This window comes from Oratosquilla oratoria, chromosome 3 (genome assembly GCF_046742065.1).
Source record: "Oratosquilla oratoria isolate Oo_2021 chromosome 3, ASM4674206v1, whole genome shotgun sequence".
Classification (NCBI taxonomy): Eukaryota; Metazoa; Arthropoda; class Malacostraca; order Stomatopoda; family Squillidae; genus Oratosquilla; species Oratosquilla oratoria.
In genome coordinates, this window is record NC_134779.1 from 4,825,197 (window position 1) to 4,846,127 (window position 20,931).

The 20,931-nt window shown below is 42.4% G+C and overlaps 1 protein-coding gene across 1 annotated transcript; it reads left to right on the forward strand.

The window, feature by feature from the left end:
* Positions 1 to 13,465: 13,465 nt before the first annotated feature.
* On the forward strand, positions 13,466 to 18,801 carry LOC143020245 (glutathione peroxidase-like). The gene is made up of 4 exons (XM_076176426.1): positions 13,466 to 13,731; positions 16,041 to 16,175; positions 16,838 to 16,981; positions 17,929 to 18,801. The coding sequence occupies exons 1-4, from the start codon at positions 13,573 to 13,575 to the stop codon at positions 18,121 to 18,123; spliced, it is 633 nt and encodes a 210-aa protein (XP_076032541.1). The 5' UTR covers positions 13,466 to 13,572; the 3' UTR covers positions 18,124 to 18,801.
* Positions 18,802 to 20,931: the final 2,130 nt, after the last annotated feature.

Genomic DNA, 20,931 nt, shown 5'->3' on the forward strand with positions numbered 1-20,931 from the left:
GTTGTGTGATTCTCTTTTATTTCCCAATAAAAGTGTGGTGTTATGTGTGACAACACAGATTATATTGAGTTGGTCATGAAATTTCTTTCCTTTGTATCCTGACAGGCTCATATAGGAGATTTAAAGCTTTATTTGTTGAATACTCACCTTGAGAGTACAGCAGAATTTGCAGAACCACGAATGGATCAGCTCCGCAGTTGTTTCAGTGCATTAACAAAAAACAAGCCAGATGCGACTTCTATACTAGGTGGAGATCTAAATCTGAGGGATAAGGAAGTAGGTATTTTGTTATTCGTAATAATGGAAGAAAGAATGGAGAAAGATTATGCTCCATAAATGTTTTGAGTGGATGAGGAGTGTGAGTTGGCACATAATGAAATTGTTGGATAAACAAGCCTTGGCTTTCAGACCTTGCTCTGTAGGAGCTGTGTCTCACTGCATTGCTTTTGACTCTAGCATTGTGGTAGGGACCAGGGATTCATGAGATGTTGAGATGGGAGGGTTGATGAATGAATTTTGAACCAGTGGAGAAGGCTTTTTGATATATTTATGTGATCATAGATTAACATTATTCTGTGAACTGGCTCAATCATATTTTCTGTGGTTATTAATATTCAGAGTGAAAGAGAACGAGTAGTGTTGTAACTTTATATTTTATAATGCAGGTATTGTGGTGCATCATTGAATCATCATACATCAGGCAGCTGATACTGCCCTTGAGAATTTGACTTGTATTGAAAAGGTTAACTGATATATTTATTATTACAATTCATATTTTTATTATCACTATTGTTGTTGCTGTTCATTTTTATTATTATCTAGGTTAATGAAGTTGGACTTCCTGAAAGTGTATGTGACAAGTGGGAGTCGTTGCTCAGAAATTAATTATAGATATACCGTAATGTTTTGAGAATATGTCCCAACTCCTCTGCATACTTCGAATTAGGGATGAACAAAATCCCAGCCTTGGGATATAATGTTTTCCACTAATCAGGAGAATATAGTTATCAACTGATATATTTATTATTATTATTGTTATTGTTGTTGCTGTTAATTTTTACAATAATCTAGGTTACTCAAGTTGGACTTCCTGAAGGTGTACATGACATGTGGGAGACCTGTGGAAGTAGGAAGGAGTGTAAATACACTTGGGACACCCTCAGAAATACCAACAAGGAGGTAGGGGTGTTATTTTTTCTTTTTAATTATTGTAATTTTATTGTTCTTCTTGGGCCACTGGGTTTAGGAGTGCATTATGAACAGTCCTAACCCATAAAACAGTATTAGTTATCATACAACCACCATGTGGGCTTGAAATATTTCCCTTTGTTGATAACTGTGTCTGAAATTTGTGTCACTTTTTTCTTGCTTTAGACCTTGGGAATTCAAAGTATGCTGAGTGAATGCTTGATATATTTGTGCAGATGTATTCCTGTAAGATTATATTGGTCAATACATTGTCCCAGTTCTCTCTTGCCCCCATGGCCACTGATTCAGCCCATAGTCAAGTGTGAATGTAGAAGTTTCAGAGGGATCAGTTTAAGTCTAGTTGGGAAGGCTTATGGGAGGGTCTTGATTGAGAGGATTAGGAGAGAAACAGAGGAAGTAATTGGTGAGGAACAGTGTGGGTTTAGGACAGGTAGGGGTTGTGTGGATCAGATCTTTGTGGTAAGACAGATGTATGAGAAAGCTTTAGGAAAAGGTAAGGATGTTTTTTTTGGGTTTTCGTGGATTTGGAAAAGGCTTATGACAGGGTAGACAGGAAGGCACTGTGGGAGGTATTGCAGATATATGGAATATGAAGGTAGTAGAGCTTGTGTTAGATTTAGAAATGGAGAGAGTGGTTTGAGGTAAAGGTGGGACTTCGTCAGGGGTGTGTTATGTTGTCTTGGCTGTTCAATCTTTACATGGATGGGGTGGTGTGAGAGGTAAATGCAAGGGTATTGGGTTGGGGATTGGAGATGGTTAAAGAAAATGGAGAAAAGTGGGAGATAAGCCAGTTGTTGTTTGCTGATGACACTGTGCTTGTAGCAGGATTAGAGGAGGGATTGAGGAAGTTAGTGACAGAGTTTGGGAAGGTGTGCGAAAGAAAAAAGTTGAAGATAAATGTGGGTAAAAGTAAGGTGATGAGATGTACAAGGGGAGAAAGTGGCAGCAGACTGGAAGTGAGTATTAAGGGAGAGAGACTGGAGGAAGTGGATAGTTTTAGATACTTGGGTGTGAATGTGATGGGAAAGGGAGGAGTGGAGGTGGAGGTAGAATGTAGATTGAGAGAAGCAAGTAAATGCCTTGGGGGATTAAAAAGTGTAATGAGAAATAAACATTTGGGAATGGATGCTAAGAGGAGATTGTATGAATGGGTGATTGTACCAACAGCACTGTATGGGGCAGAAACATAGAACATAAGAGAGGAGGAGTTTGAATGTGTTTGAGATGAGGTACCTGAGAAGTATGATAGGTTGGATAGAGTGAGAAATGAGGAGGTGAGGAGGAGAACGGGGTGGAAAGGGAGTTGGAGATAGGGTTGATGAAAGAATATTAGGATGGTTTGGACACATGGAAAGATTGAGTGAAAAAAGATTAGTAAAAGAGGTGTGGAAGGCAGAGGTGGAAGGAGTGAACATGAGGGGGAGACCAAGGATGAGATAGATGGATGGGGTAAAAGGGGCATTGGGAAAGGGAAATGTCTATTGAGGAAGGATTGGAGAGGACAGAGGATAGGGGTGAATGGAGAATGGTTGTGTATGGATGATGCTATGATGCATGAGAGGGAGTAGGTGGGGGATGGGGGGGGGGTGAGGGAGTATGTGTGAAAAATAATGTGATGCAGCCCAAAGGGATTTCTCCTCTGTCTTCTCCATTTTTGCATGAGGGGATGGAGGTGGGGGGTCGCCGATTTAATGAAGCAGCCTTGCTGTGGATGTGCTGTGTCTTACAACACTACTTCTGACTCAGGGCAGTAGGTGATGCAGGGATGACCTGTCATCCAGGAGAAGCCAAGATAAAGTGGGATGTAGGGGGTTGGATGGGAGTAGAGTATGTGGGGATGGAATGGGTGGGAGCATTTTTTTATGCCTTTGTATTTTGGCTACCTCCTTTGTAAGGGGGAAAAAGTCTTTGGTGTATGTATGTACATACATACATACATATACCAAGGCTTTTTCCCCCATACAAGGGAGGTAGCCAAAAAGGAAAAGGCATAAAATCATTCCCACCCATTCCATCCCTGAATACACTCCACACCCCTCCACCCTCCCTCTTATCTTAGCACCTCCTGGATGACGGGTCATCCCTGCATCTTGTCCACTGCCCTGGGTCAGAAGCAGTGTCGCAAGACACAGCACATCCACAGCAAGACCGCTTCATTAAATCAGCGACCCCCCCCTCTCCGTCCCCCCATGCATAAAAGGAGAAGACGGGGAGAAATCCCTTCGGGCTGCGTCAAATTTTGCTCACACATACTACCTCACCCCCCATCCCCCGCCCATTCCACCTCATGCATCACAACATCATCCATATACAACCATTCTCCATTCACCCCTGTCTTCTGTCCTCTCCCGTCCTTCCTCAACAGACATTCCCCTCTTTCCCAACGCCCCCTTCACCCCATCCATCCACCTCATCCTAGGATGTCCCCTCATGTTCACTCCCTCCACATCTGCCTTCCATACCTCTTTTACTAGTCTTTCTTCACTCATTCTTTCCATGTGTCCAAACCATCCTAATACTCTTTCATCAACCCTATCTCCCAACTCCCTTTCCACCCCTGTTCTTCTCCTCACCTCCTCATTTCTCACTCTATCTAGCCTAGTAACCCCCATCATACTTCTCATGTATGTATGTAGTAATGGTTTTTGTACCATAACCCATGCATGTCCATCACCCTAGTCTATTAGCCTATAGTATTCCATCTCCCGTCCATGATACAGTTGCATTGGTTAAATGGCAATTTTTTTTTATATATTTGAAAATGAAAGTCTTGCATCTTATACCTATGTTAATACAATATATTCATTGAATGGTAGTAAGTAGTTTTTATTTGATTTATTTATCTATTTATGTATTTCTTATTATTTCTTTTCTTTTAAGATGGGCGGCAAATTCAAACCGAGGATGAGGTTTGATCGAGTTTACTTACACCAGCCAAAACCTGCAAAAGTGGAACCTAAACATTTTGGCCTTGTGGGAATTGAGAAGATTTCATGCACGCAAAGCTTCCCATCAGATCATTGGGGATTGGTGGTGTATTTTGAGGTAAGTGTTGAGAAATTACTGTGGGATTGTCATGATGCCTTCTTTTTTCTCTGCAATAAACCATGTAGGCCTCTTATATGGTGATATATTTATCTATCTATCTATATATATAATGTATATATATATATATATATGTATATATATATATATATATATATATATATATATATATATATATATATATATATATATATATATATACACACACACACACACCAAGGTTCCTCTCCTATGTTCCATGTTTCTGCCCCATACAGTGCTGTTGGTACAATCACTCCTTCATACAATCTCCTCTTAAGCATCCATTCCCAAATGTCTATTTCTCATTACACTTTTTAATCTCCCAAGGCATTTACTTGCTTCTCTCAGTCTACATTCTACCTCCACTCCTCCCTTTCCCACCACATATGCACTATCTCCAGTCTCTCTCCCTTAATACTTACTTCCAATTTACTGCCATATTCTCCCCTTGTACATCTCATCACCTTACTTTTACCCCTCATTTATCTTCAACTTTTTTCTTTCACACACCTTCCCAAACTCTGTCACTAACTTCCTTAACCTCTTCAGTGTGAGTCAAATTCTTGCACGCAGCATCGGATGCCCAATGTACAATGCATCACACTGCTCGTGTTATAAAATATAAAGTTACTGCTGTATTACTTGTTCTCTTTCACTCTGAGTAATGATAAACACAGAGAATGTGATCAAGGCAGTTCACAGAATTCGGGAGTCACTCAGCTACAACTACAAAATAAATATAATCAAGATGCTGATCCCAGCATCCTTGTATACCCACTCACATCTCGTAGGTGTCATCGTATGAAAAAGGTTAATTCCTCCTCTCCTCTAATCTCTGGTCCATTACCCTTGCATTAACCTCTTGCCCACCCCATCCATATATAAATGGAACAGCCAAGGCGACATAACACATCCCTGATGAAGTCCCACCTTTACCTCAAACCATTCACTCTCTCCATTTCTAATCCTAACACAAGCTCTACTACTCTCGTAAAAACTCTTGACTGCTCTTAACAGCTTTCCTCATATCCCATATATCTGCAATACCTCCTACAGTGCCTTCTTGTCTACCTTTTTCCAAATCCATAAAGGCCCAAAAAGCATCCTTACCTTTTCCTATGTCTTTCTCACATATCTGTCTTACCACAAAAATCTGATCCACACAACCCACATCTGTCCTAAACCCACACTTTTCCTCACCAATTACCAATTACTCCCTCTGTTCTTCTCCTAATCCTTTCAATCAAAACCCCCCCCCATAAGCCCCCCCAACTACACTCAACAAACTGATCCCTCTGAAACAGATGTTAATTAGCTGTGTTTTTGGTGTTTTCGCTGTTTTCGGTGCTGTTGTTTAGTGCTGTGCAATCACTATGCCACTCAAAAACCACTCCAAATCAACGGATTATTCACATCAACGGACACCGTTACCCCTTTTTTAGTCCGTTAATGAGAGGTAGTACTGTACACTCACACTTGTCCCCTTTTCCCTTGTAAAATAATTGCTGTATTACATGTTCTCTTTTACTCTGAGTAATGATAAATACAGAAAACATGATCAAACCAGTTCACAGAATTCAGGGATAACTCATGTACAACTGCAAAAAAATATACATATAATCAAGATGCCAATGCCAGCATCCTCATGCACCTACTCACACCTCATGACACCTATGTGATCATTATACTGAAGTGGTTAAAAGGAGAAAGAAGCCTATTGGTATGTACATAGATACATATACCAAAGGCTTTTCCCCCCTTACAAGAGAGGTAGCCAAAAAGAAAAAGGCATAAAAACCATTCCCACCCATTCCATCCCTAATTACACTCCACTCCCCTCCACCCTTCCTCTTATCATGGCACCTCCTGGATGACGGGTCATCCCTGCAGCTTGTCCACTGCCCTGGATCAGAGGCAGTGTTGCAAGACACAGCACTTCCACAGCAAGGCCATTTCATTAAATCGGCGACCCCCCCTCTCCGTCCCCTCATGCAGAAAAGAAGACAGGGAGAAATCCCTATGGGCTGTGTCAAATTTTGCTCACACATACTACCTCGCCCCCATCCCCCCACCCATTCCACCTGCATCACAACATGATCCATATACAACCATTTTATTAGTATGTAGATAGATAATGATTAGATTTAAGACAATCTTAAACCAATGTGTAGTGTTCCAGATGATGCTAGATGGTTTTATTGATCTGGGAGAACCCTCAACTTCACAAACCAGTAATGAATTCTTTCTTTATTTCTTTTTTCTTATTACTCATTTTATTTTTCAATCTTTCCTTCAGATTCTTCGAAATGGGAGTGCACCACAAAGAAATCTGAATACAGCTTCCACATCCAAGCAATAATATTAGATATTATCCAGAATGGAGAAAAAGTACTTTGGGTATTTACTGAAACTTTTGTGATAAAAAAATTGTATTCATTAGCAGCATAGGCCTAAACTTTCCACCCTGGGAACAATCCCCAGTTGAAGATTAAATGATTTTGCATCATAGAAAAAGAAGAAGAAAAAAAAAAAAAAAAAAGGGAAGAGTGAACATTATTTTTTAACCAAATCACAATGCTAGTAGCTGCCCATCATTAAGCATTGGATTGGCATTTGCCAAAGTGAAATTTGTGAAGTGTGCCATTGTCATGAATGTGATTCTAAAAGCCAACCCATTGAACTTTCTAACCATGGCTTTTATTTTGACAAAATGCCAGTTTGTTTTTATTAGTATTAAGGTCAGAATCCTGCCTGAATGGGATCCTAATAGAGGTCCTCATATAGCAGGGGTGACACTCTTCTTTGTAATAAAATTATCTATCACAACTTGATGTACAGGGTGTTTGGGATAAATTTGACACCTTTTCGGAAAGGAAAGAAAAATGTCATACCTTGGCCAAAAATTTATGTATTCTCAAAATTCAAAATGCATCTCTTAGGGGATCTTTTGCCAAATACAGCTCACTCAAAGAAGCTGCCCTGAGCCTCCACCATGGCCTCCAGGCAGGACCTGAACCTGCAGCACGCAGCCTTCATGGTGTCCTTTGAGAGACGCCTGAACACCATTATGATCCTGGCAATCAGCTTGTCCTTGGTGTTACAGGCAGTACAATTGGTGTCTTTCAACTGTGGCCCACATCAGGCGAGTTGGGGGCCAGATGTTGGAACTGAAGAAGTCGTAGAAGTTCTCAGATGACTACTTCTGGGTTTTCCTTGAGTTGTGACAAGGAGCTGAGTCCTGCTACCACACACATGTTCTTCCCACAGCCACCCTCTCCACCCAGCACTTGACAACAGTGGACACCAACTCAGTATAGCCATCTGAAGTGAGTCTGAGTCTCTCTTCAAAGGTGTGGGGCGGCATGACATGGCTTTTGCTGGAAACGCACCCAAAGACCAACACTGTTTGAGGGAACTTGGTCTTCATGAAATGTGGGACTTTGTGTGGACTGTAGGCTAGCCACCTGTTGTTCTGCACATTGTGCAACTAGTCCTGGCAGAAATTCATCTCATCTGAGAAGAACCAGAGCATCCCCAGCTCGACTGGGTGTTTGACCTTTCTGAGGAGTTTCTTGGCTTTTGTAAGGTGGTTCTCTTGATCCTTGGTGGTGAGTAGTTGGACCTTGTGCCTCTTGTATGAGTAGTGAAGATGCTCGTTCAACGCTTCCCTTATAGTCGCCACTTTGAAGCCCATCTCTCTTGCCAAGGTTTGCAGTGCCTTGCCTGGATCTTGCCACACCTTTTTTGCAGCTTCTCTATGAATTTTGTTGTGTGGACAAATTTGTAATGCTTGCTATGATACTTCCTGTTAGCCACTGCTTCCACGTTTGTGCCACAATTCTCCAGCTCACATCTCACGGCCTTTACAGTATTCAAGGTGGGCCAAGTTGTAGCTAAGATTTCTGAATTTTTTCATCCGGCACGAATCATCATGATGCAGGTCACTATTTTCCAACATTCCAGTGCTTTCTGGTCGTCCATGATCTTTACCTCTCACACCCACTCAATAGTACACAGAATTAGCTATCCATTGCACTTTACTGCTATTAAATCCTTCAAATGGTTCTGAAATGACAGAAGATAAAAAAAATGATCAAATTTATCCCAAACACCCTGTTTACAGTGCGTCACTGTGATGAAGGAATTAAATGTGATTTTTATACCTGTGCTTCTTCTCAGGTTGAGAACTCCATATTGACAGTTTTTTTTTGTAAATATTTCATTCTGGTAGAGCTCAGGTGCTAGTTATCAGTACTCTTGGTTTCTGTTTGCATAAGTGGGTTGTTTTATTGTATGCAGTAAGTTGATTCTAAAAAAGAAATGTTGAATATGTTGTCTTGTACTGTAGCTTGTATAAAATCTTTTTAAATACTACCTCTGTTTTGTATGGATCTACGTCAAGGATTTTGCCCTTATACAAGTGTGTGGAGGTAAATTGTAGATTGAGAAAAGGAAGCAAATGCCTTGGGGGATAAAAAAATGTAATGAGAAATGGGCATCTGGGAATGGATTCATAAAGATTATATGAAGGGGTGATTGTACCAATGACACTGTATGGAGTGTAGACTTGGAATTTAAGAGAGGCAGAAAGGAGAAGTCAAAATGTGTTTGAGATAAAGTGTCTAAAGTGTCTGAAAAGTATGGTAAGGGTTACATGGTGGGATAGTGAGAAATGAGGAGAGCTGGGGCAGAAAAGGAAATGGCAGATAGAGCTGATGAAAGAGTATTGGGATGGTTTGGACACATGGAAAGAATGAGTGACGAAAGATTAGAAACAAAGGTGTGGAAGACAGAAAAGGATGGATTGAACATGATGGGATGACCAAGGATGAGATGGATGGATAGGGTGAGAGGGTCTTTGAGCAAGAGGAGAATGTCTGTTGAACAAGGAAGGGAGAAGGCTGGGGATAGGAGTTGGAGAATGGCTGTGTACAGATAATACTTTGATTAAACTCTGAGGGGTTTCCTCTGTCTTCTCTCTTTTGTATGTCTGGAAGGGAGAGGGATAAGGGAAGGGAGAGAGTAAGGACTATTTGCGTGTGGATGATATTTTGACACATTCCGAAGGGATTTCTCCCAATTTTCTTAAATTTCTGCATGAGTTGTAGAGAAGGTGGGATAAGTAAAGTGCCCTTGCTGTGGATGTGTGTAGATTTGTGTTTATTGGTCAACATTGAGTTTGGAGGTGTTGAGACAAAATTGTGGTCTGTGTTCTTTAATCTCTGTCTAGACCGATCTACATCTTGAAACATTTACACACACACATGGTGGCTGTTGCTAAATCAAGGAGCTATATACAATTAATTTTCTACTATCTACTGCCTACTCTACTTCTGCAATGTACAATACATGAACTGAGTATCGACACTCAGTATCTATGCATAGGTTATTTATATACAAGCAATGAAAACATGTATTAAAAATAATATTGGTTGTATGATGACTTGCAGCTGGCAATTTGTATGCAGGTGTCCTTTTGCGCTTGGCCCAAATGACTGTGATGAGGTCAGACACAATAGGCGGTCCCGCAGTAGTTTTCTGGAGAGACTGGACCTGACATCTTGTAGCTAATGTGTGCATGTTCGCATGTGTTCGCTGGACATCTAAATTATCAAATATTTCCTTTAATCATATTGCAACATGTGCTGTGTCTTGTTGCATTGCTTATGACCAAGGTATTGGGCAGGAGACAGGGATGACCCTTCATCCACAAGGTGCTAAGATGAGAGGGAAACAAAGGTGGTGGGTTGGAGAGGGCATGTGACTTTTGACTTGATTACATCCCTTATAAGAGGGGGAAAATTCCTTGGTATATAGATATGTAGATCTATGAGTGTGCTCTTTGTAGTCAGGGTTACATTAGCCTTTCCTCAGTTTTTTTTTTCCTCCAACAAAAGATAGGTGCAAGCGGAAAATGGTCGTGAATGGAATATGAATTGATGTGGCTTGAAGGAATTTATCCTTGCCTTCTCATTCATTCACAACTTCAGCTGTATTTTGTACATCTTTCCATATATGGAGAGCTAACAGCTAGCAACGGCTCCCCTTCTACTTTCAGCTGGTGACATTGAAATGTTCTACATCAATTCAGCAGAAACTACAGTCCAAAGTTTCTTCCCAGAAAGATCTGTGAGAGATGCCAGGGACTATTACCAGCCAATGTGAGGCTGTGGCTAGTGAAACTCCTTGCTGTCTCGAAGCTCAGTGCCCAGGTCAGGAGCTATAGAACAAGACACAGAACACCCACAGTAGACCCGCAGCCTAAGCCAGTTTACTCGCATCACTTCATTTGCATGGCAGTCCTCCCCTTCTCGTCCCCTTGTTTGAGAAGAGTTAAGAATAAGAGGAATTACCTTGGGCTGTGTCTGTTTATTGTCCATTCAAAACTGTTCTTCACTCACTTGTATCTTGCCCTCTCCCTTCCCTGCTCAACAAACATTACCCTATACTTGAGGCCCCCCTCATCCATCTCGTGTTTGGTCTTCTCAAGTTCACTCCATCCCCCCTCTGCCCTCCATACTTTTGTTTATTCATTCCTCACTTTTTCTGTGCCCAAAACATCCCAGTATTCTTTCATTAGCTGTATTTGCCAGCTCCCTTTCCACCCCTGCTCTCTTTATCTCCTCATTTCCCACTCAGTTCATCCTTGTAACACATTTGGATATCTCCTTTTTCGCCTCACCTATATTCTAAATCCCCACCCCAAACAGTATTTTAGGTGCAGACTCACCTGTTCATAGAATCACTTGGCATCCATCCCCAGATATTTGTTTCTCATAAAATCTTTCATTTCTTCAAAGATATTTACTTGCTTCCCACAATGTACAGGTTACCTCCACCCCCGTTCTTCCATTCTATGCTACATGTGATCCTAAAATACTTTAATACCAGCCACCTCCTTTAGAATCGCTCCACCCCTGTCCCTTGTATATCTTGTCACCTTATTTTGACCCACATTTACTTCCAAATTCCTTTCACAAACTGTACCTTCCCGAATTCCATCACTCACCCTTCTCTAATCCAGTCAAGAACATATTGCCATTAGCAAACAACTGGCTCACCTCTCAATTTCACTCTACCTTCACTAACCATCTCCAATCCCCTGCCGATCACCTTCGCTGAGCGTGTTAAGGCATCATTTCTTGCGGCTAAGGTCGAGGGGATGGCGGTTCGAACCCTGCCACCGGCGAAGTTGTTGTTGTTGTTGTCGTTCCCTAGACTGTCTGTCCGAGCAGTCCCGTCTCCTCAAGGAAGGCCACAGCCGAAACTGGGTTTTCCCACAAATCCTTTATAGAGTGTATGTTGTGTTGTTTGCGTGCATGATTGTGTATAATGCAGTCTTCCATTATGTGTTGTATGGTATGGGGTTAAGTGTTACATCCTGGGCAGCTGTTCACAACACGGTCGTCCAGCCTCTTCTGGTAGCTTAGAAGTGCTGGGTGGTGACCGCATCGCAGTCTGGCCAAGTGGACTCTGTCCTTTCGTGGGAGAGAGGATTCAGAAGGGTGGATATCAGGGGGTCTGGCATGCAGCAGTGTGTTGTCTTTCAGTGTGTTAATGGAGCGGTGAGTGATATGATTATGAATATGTTTCCGGAGGCTGGTATTTGGTGGTTGTGGAGGAAGAGAAGAGAGTATCTGTGCGTAATAAAGGTCTTTGGGTGTAGTTTTAATGTTTCTTGGTGTGTGTGGGTGTTCTGCTATGTAGTGTAGCGGGTGTGATGTGTTTGTGGTGTCTGCAGCAAGTGTTTGTGTGCCTCTCATGTCGAGGTGGTCCTTGACTTTGAGGACTTTTGTTTCATGGTGTAAATGGTCTGTAGGTGATGTATTTGTGCAGCCTGTAATTGTTTTTAGGGCTTTGTTTTGTATGATTTGAAGGGTGTTGTGGTGTGTCTCACTGAGATTAGGAGCCCATGCAGGACTCGCATAATTCATCACTGAGCGTATGCATTGTTTGTATATTGTTATATTAGTTTCTTTGTTTTGTCCAAATGTTGTTCCTGTGATTGACTTAAGTGCGTTAAGTCTAGGTGTGCATTTGTTTTTTATGTTTGTGAGGTGTTGTTTGAAAGACATGGATGGCGAAGTTGAACCAAGGGCATGGTTCGTTAAATTCCACGCTACAAAGTCATCTGCGAGGGGCACTGTCCTAGCCCTCCGATAGGGGGGGGGGAGTTTGTGATAACCCATGTCATTTTCATCATCAGTCATCACGATCCCATCCATGTATTGAATAACTATGGTGACATTACACAACTCTGGTGCAAACTCGAACCACTCCATCTCACCATTTTTAACCCTAACACAAGTTCTACTACTCATGTTTAACCCTTTGCCTATAACGGCTACACCACTATTCCATACTGTATATCTGCAATACCTCACAATGCCCTCGGGCGACTCGGTCTTGTAAGACCTCTAGATTCATAAAACCCCAAAGAGTTATTTCCTTTAATCAGTGATTCTAACATACCTGTGTGCGAGTATGTGTGTGATTCACCTTGGTCTTGGATCATGTGTTGGACTCGTGATCGACAGGTATTTCCATCCCGTAAGAGAGCTCAGAGCTCGTATATAACCGATCTAAGGATAATGCTGTGACCTCACATGCACACACACCTCCAACTCCTCGCCCACGAGAGTTGGAGTAACGACTCGCAGTGCAGCGGTACTGAAATTTCAGCCCTGGGGGGATTCGAACCCGGACCGCCGCAGTGGCGGCCGGGAACTCTATCATGGCGCCACCGAGTGTATGTGTCTGTTTGCCATAGTCTAGGATTACCTACTTCGGTCGTGATCGTCAGCTAGTATAATTCCAGATGAAATTCCCAACATTCCCCATATTTTCCAGAGTTGGGCGCGTTCCTAGGTGCGTTCCGCTTTAGTTTGGTCGCGATTAGCGCTCCAAAACTATTAAAGCTTAAGAGACAGGTTCATACCGAAGTAAAAGTCCGGTAGGCCATATACTATACCAAAGAAAATTTTCGTAGGCCACATACTATTCAGGCACCAATACTGCTATAATAGCATGGGAACGTTAACCGCGGCCAAACTAAAGCGGAACGCGCTCGGCTCTGTCATTTCCATATGGTGCAGTCACATAGGAAAATCAGGCGGTAAGCCAGATGGCGGGCGGTCCACACCGTCTCCCCACGTTATGTTTATACAAACATACATATAAACCCAGGTTGCCAATTGCCTGAGTCATTATAGTAGACAGTGACTGACACGCCGCACCAAGGTCCGTTACATATCACCCAACCGTCCAGTCGTCGTCGTCGGCGTCGTCGCCGGAGCCATGGTCCGGCCTCTCCTGCTGCTCGGGGTTACCACCCTCGCCTCGGCCGTCGTCTTCCGTCGGGTACCCTGTGGCGAAGTCGAGGGAGACCTTTACCAGTTCTCGGCCCAAACCCTTAACGGTTCTCATACAATCAACTTTGAGGACTACAGAGGGAAGGTGAGTAGATCTATTGTGTGATGAGATGAAACGTGAACCACTACGTGTTACCACTAAATGACAGTTGACATATGGTTTACTCATATGATGGCATATATTTGAACTTTCTGTGCTCCTACGGACAGTGAATATAACCGTCTTGCTAACGCCAGAAAATTTCTTTTGGTTACATAGCGGTGGAAATCTGGTCGTCAGTGGGTTAGGGGTCCATTGTAGAGAAAAAAAATCCCGTCGTTGATTACATGAACTCTTATTTCCCAACTGCCGCCGACTCCTGCATATAATCGAATCTACACCATTTTGCCATTTACAAACGTATCACAATGCTGTCGTTAACTCGGTATCCAATGACTGTGACAGTCCATGCTTATGAAGAAATCCCAAGGTCGTGTCCCTGTTCCATACAAGTCAGTTGTCCTTGAAAGATTGAGTACAACATAGCCTCTCGCCGCCTTCTTCGTTTTTTAAACTTGCTATAATAACGCCCCAAACTCCCACGGTTGGCGCGCACGCTTTTCCTTTCCATTCAAAAGGGTCCCGACGGGCCGCTGTTCCGTACATCACTCGTACCCCCTTTCCACACAGTCAGGTGAATACGCCCTCGTTCGAATTTCATACCAGGTTCCATTTCCATTGCTTTCCCAACATTTGTACAGTGCAACTCATTGGTGTTAATATATTTTGCATAAAGAATTATCGAGTACTCGGGATATGCATACGCAATATTTTCCCCGAAATCTACAAAAAACAAGTTTTTCGAGGACCGAATATCAGGTATAATATGTTTATTAATCAAATATGAAATGGATTGGCACATAACTGATAGTCCTGATGCTTCTTTATTCATATTCAAATTTTATTAACAGGCTCTTACTTATGACAGCAAACTATTCCTGAGAAATTCTCAATTATTTATTCATATTTGTTATCTTGATTCCTCGTTATTTCTATCACTGAACCTTTATCAGTCTCTATACTGCAGAATCCACGTCCGATGATACTGTCAGGGGCTAGCTGGTTGAATCTAATTTTAGTGTTTTTTTTTTTATTTTATTTTTATAACGAATCACATATTAACATCACTTCAAATGTGTGTAATTTCATTTGCTCGTGTTGACGTCATTGTCTTGTCCTCCATGGCTGTAGCTTAATATTTTTTCACACCAGACGACGCCATTTTGTTTTCCATATTTGGTGTACTTTTATCATAATTCAGTCTCATCGTCGTTACTTAATGCAAATGTTGCGAGGGGAATTATTTTATTATTTTAATTTCTATTGGGCACCGTATTCCCGATGCACTATCATTTAGTCACCCGATTTTGGATACTGGTTTATTTAGGCATATCACCTTGGTCATTTAGTAATTTTGTGAATTGTGACAATAAAAATCTAAAGAAAAACATTAAATTGCATTTCTGTGGTATTATGGAAAGCAATGTAATTGATATTCAGATCCCGCTTAAATTGTAGTCTACACATTTTAAACCGTACTTCAAATGTGTATTTTAGTTTGCGCGCAGTTGTATGAGAGTGTGGGTGTTTTGGCATGGGGACGTTTTCGATTACCCCCCCCCCTCTTCTTCTCTCTTTTTCTTCTTCTTCTTCTCCTCCTCTGTGACACCCTCTCGGAAGCAATTTGTTCGTCTATATGCCAAAAGGCCTCTTTCTCCTTATCAAGGAATGGTTACAATATTCAACGGAATGGTTGGATTCCAAACCAAGGGATGAGTTTCGTCAAACGTTGAAGTATTTGGGTTGGTATCCAAGCCTAGGGGCGACCAACGTAATACCTTTGTAGTCCATACCTTGGAAGATACCCAAGGAAGAAAAACTGAAGCTATATGTTTACAGTATTCATATTTATGACATGTAAAAGGAAATGTATATATAACTTATTCAGTAATAAGGGATAAATCATCCAATAATATGAAATTATTTTGAAACCGAAAAGGAAAAAATAAGGGATGTATATTGTGGCAATAATCAAACAGTCGTTTGAATACTGCTGTATGTAAACATGTTAGATTTTTTTACGCGCGAAAAGTCGTTACAGTTTGCTTAGTATCTACGCTTTTCGCCGTGATGTGGTAGACTGGTGAAGTTATCCATGCTTTTAAATAAAACATACGACCACAAGAGGCGCTTTGGGATGTGAGACAGGTGTCGATTTATTATCTGTTGTATTACATTGTGTATATGTTTACTGGTTTATTATTATTATTTCTGTTTTTAAATCGAGAGTTGACATACATGACAAGACGAGACTCGTACGTGGTTCTGTTCATGAGCCGTATCGACGTTTTCAGGTGGTGATGGTTGCCAATGTAGCCACCTACTGAGGCTTGGCCACCCCTAACTACAAGGGCTTCAATGCACTGGCGAAGTACTACGAGGATAGCGATGTGGTCCTCCTCGGCTTCCCCTCCAACATTTTCAACCTGGTCAGTAACTCACCCGTATTTTGAATTTGACATGTGTATACACGCGTATCTGACATTGGTCTTGGAGCGCCATGACGTCATGTCAGCGTTAGAGGCCTGTCCGCGTGAGTGCACTGTTTGGAGTAGATCAGCGTTTCCCAACCTTTTTCGACCATAACACCCCCTTTTGTCATATCTAAGCAGTCCAGCACTCCCATCTCGTTATTAGAAGGATAAAAGAAAGTGAAGTGTGCTGCTTGATGATTTATTTTCCCGATTCCTTAGAAATGAAACAAATTGACAATATTGTTTGTAGAAGAAATAAGAACACCCTAGAAAAATAAAATACAATGGAAAAAGTCAAATATGTACAACTGGGTAATCAATGATACATATATCATGTGATTTTTGTGTGCATCACTTCCCAGCACCCCCTATAATTGATTTCAGCACCCCAGGTTGGGGAACGCCGGAGTAGATAATGCGCATGTAGCATACGCGCGCTTACACAACTTCATTTAATTCCTGTCCATAATGTGATCTCATCATTGTCACTCGCAACATTATGATCCTAATCCATTGTCACTATTACTCTTTAGAGTTATCATCATTAGTATTGCTATTGTCACTGCTATTTTTTGTTCAACATTTTTATTTATCTATTTTTTTAATCGCAACCTCAGCAAGAACCAGGAGCAACGGCGAAAGAGATCATGCATGGAATCGAGCACGTCCGACCCGGCGGAGGTTTCCAGACGCGTCTCACGCTCTTCAAGAAGGTCGACGTCAACGGGGCCAAGGAGGATCCCATCTTCACCTTCCTCAAGGTACCTGAGATCGAAAGTCATCCTCCTGAGGCTGCGTTTACGCCAATCGAATCAAATTGATTCAGTTCATGAAGAATCAACACGATTCATGAATCGCCTTGATTCGCCACACTAGTTTCAATGTGACCGTTTATTGCGCCACGCGAACAGAGTCAAATCATGCCGATTCGCCAAGCGTAAACGGTTACATTGAAACTAGTATGACGAATCAACACGATTCATGAATCGTCTTGATTCTTCATGAATTGAATCGATTCCATTCACTTGGTGTCTTTCTAAGCGCTGAAAGAATAAAACTATTGGGGGGGAGGAAAGGGGAGGAGATAGACTAATTGGGGGGGAGGAAGGGGGATAGACTATTTGGGGGAGGAAGGAGGGGATTTTGCCTCTTTAGTTAAGCAAATGTGTTTTGTATCTTTGATAGTCACTTAGCTAGATGCACTAAGAGCTGGTTTAATTACTTTTTTGATCTTGCAAATCTCACGATATTCTTTATATACAATGTGTATGCGCACACGTATAAATATATACACACAGACACACGTATACATAGCTAGATGCAGTACGAGTCGATTCAATTAATATTTTGATTTTGCAAGTCTCACGATATTCTTTATATACAATGTGCATGCGCACACGTATAAATATATGCACACACACACACACACACACACACACACACACACACACACACACACACACACACACACACACACACACACACACACACACACACACACATATATATATGTGTGTGTGTGTACTGTATGTATGTGTGCTTGTGTGTATTTCATATTTCGGGGTCGAAAGGGCATGTCAGCCGTCGAAGACCCCGTGTCTTTAAAGATTTTGTTCTGGCAACGCCAGACGTTCTCACGGGGGAACCTGTGAATGCAAGAAGGTTCAGCAGTAACCAATACCTTCCCGTTCTCTCCATGTTTCCATAGAGCGGGTGCCAATACACAAGCACGGACTTCATGCCCATGCTGTACTACAGTCCCCTTCGCGTGGGCGACATTTCCTGGAACTTCGAGAAGTTCCTGATTGGTCGTGACGGGAAGGTGTACTTCCGGTATCACCCTACTTTCCCCCCAGAGGAAATGGTCGAGGACATCAACACGCTTCTCAACAAAGTCTACTAAGGAGCCGCTCAAGAGATGAAATGAAAGAAGAAAGCCCTGCGGTCAATCTTTTTCTTCATATGTGTGAAGATTGTGACGAATGTGGATAGGTGGTAAAGGGAACACGGGCTGAGGGAAATGCATTCATTACTGACTAGTTTCGCCTGAGTGGCTTCATCAGAGGAATAATGCTCGGTCAAGCTGGCCAATTTTTACATAACAAGAAAGGGACGAGGCAACTTGTCTCACCGTAACACCGATCAAGTTGCCGCTTCCCTTTCTTGTGATGTATAAATTGGCCAACTTGACTTAGAGCATTATTCCTCTGAAGAAGCCACTCAGGCGAAACTAGTTAGGAATAAAAGTGTTTCCCTCAGCCCGTGTTCCTTGTGCCACCTATCCATTTTTCGTTCATGTTATCGTTTTTAGTGAGAGTGACCTCTCCGTCGGCGGAGTCGCCCTTGTGAAGATACCGCCCGAAACCGCAGCCAGCCCGGTGGGCGGCGTCGGATGTGTGGGGATGGAGTTCGAGTCTCGTGTGCATTGGGGATGGAGCTTCCGAACCATTGGATCGTTCCCTCCGACGTTCGGGGAGGCACTTGTCTGCTTTCTAGTCGAGGCAGGGTCCTATCGACTGTCTCGAGAGTACGGGTCCTCGGGAATATTGACCGCTGTGGAAATAAATGTCATGTTCTTCTGTGCCCGATTTTCATTTCAACGAATGCTCCTTTTTGGTCATTAAAATCTAATTTTGGTGGTAAGTCGCCGTATTCATGAGTTAGTGTATTGGTGATATATCCATTTCTGCCTGTGGGTATACTAAACATTCTATTCCATGGCTGCGGAAGGGATAGAGAAAGAAAATCCTGCTGACTAAGTTTATGATTTGAAGATGGTGGAGCTGCCACGCCGCCTTCCGCCTATGACGCCCTCAATGGCGGAGAACACCTTCGAGGCAGAACGACTCGTTATAGACAGTCCCACACCTATCCTGTCGAACCACGTCTCGTCAGAAAGATCAAACTTGTTTGGGGAATGTATACGAGTCACTATCTTAGAAACACTGTGTTTCTTCCATTGTAACTTTGCAACTCCCTCCCCTCCCCGACGGCCCCCTGCTAATTCAGTCAGAATTGTGGTTTCAGATGTTCAAAGGTACTAACTCCCCAACACCTCCCCCCCCCAAAAAAAAAAAAAAAAATCACGGCTAAGAGAGGCACGATGTCAACAAAAGAATCTGTGAGGAGAGCGATGCTGGATGGGGCACTCCCTTCCGGGTATAGCCACAACTCTGACCTAGGATGGCATGAAGAAGCTGAAAAAATGAAAATCCATGTGAACAAGTTGTATAGACACGGTAAAGGAAACATGGACTGGAGGTGAAGCTTTTATTCCTGACGTTTCGTCTATCGACTTTCTCAAAGGAACAGAAAGTCGATAGACGAAACGTCAGGAATAAAAGCTTCACCTCCAGTCCATGTTTCCTTTACCGTGTCTATGAAGAAGCTCTTGAAAGGGAGGACACTTACAGCTGTGGGGTTTCGTCTCCAAGATGTAGACAGACAGGCAGATAGGCAAGTAGGCTTTTTCAACATCCTGCCAGCATTGGCATCAGGGCCAACCTTGGCAGGAATGTAATAAAGAATCGTCACCCCAGACTTCGACAGGTTGATAATTCTTCGTGTGGGCTATCCTAGGTTGACGATTATTCATGTGGGCCATCCTGGGTTTACGATTCTTCGGTTGTATAAGTTGATGACAATAAACATAACCCTCATTCAACCTAACCTATTCTTTATTCCACTTTTGATATTCGGCGTACTGGGGTGACAATTCTTAAGGTGGGATCTCATGGTGTGACAATTTTTCATGTAGGCGTTCTGGAGTGACAATTCTTCATGTGATCCGAACAATTCGCTATGGCACTAGAGCCACTTGGCGCCAGGAAGCCCCAAGGTCGGTGGTGCAATCGTGGCCTTTGGCGTCGTTTAAGGCCAGTGGTTCTCAATCTGTGGTTCAGTGGCCCCTTATGGGCCATCGTGGTCCACAAATAGGGCCACAGTTCGCAAACTAGTGATAGTGGATGTACTAGGGTTCTATCCACTAGTGACGGGATTTCTAGGAGACTAAACAGCAGTACATAAGAACGGAGTACATAAGGAAAGAAGTTGAGAAACCCGGACTTGTGGCAGCACGCCACTTCTGCAGTGTCCCCTTAACGCATATAACATCTTTGTAATATATGATTACTAATCGTGGTCAATCTATTATATGTGTCCGTGGTAATGAAATTGCATATTGTAAATATTGTTGTCACATACAAGGATAACCCTTATATTGTAAATAGTGTCTATATGTAACATAATTGGATGAATTGTACAAAGCATTGAAATATTCATTTTGTATAGTTCATGTGCTGGCGGACGACCACTAACAACACAACACATAACAACGTCGAGGCTGTTCGAATTCAAATCAAGCTTAATGACCACCTCATGAGTCGATAGCCTTAAAAAAAATAACAACACGTCCAGAAGAAATCTAAAATCATACTTAATCATGCCCTTAAGTAAGATACACATCTACCATGATGTGGTAACTAATCACATCAGACTCTAAGCAGCAGAAGCAAGGGTATGTGTGCGCACTAGATTCACATGTCTATGATGCGCTGTCGTAAACTTGTGAAATCGAACAGTGACGTATATTGCCGCAAGCGGGGGTGGGGAGAGGGGTGGGGGTGGGATGAGAGGCAAACCCGGTCCCTCTCGACGTTAAAGGAATTGCCGGGGGTGGAGACCGAACTACTGGAAATGATCGATTGACGAG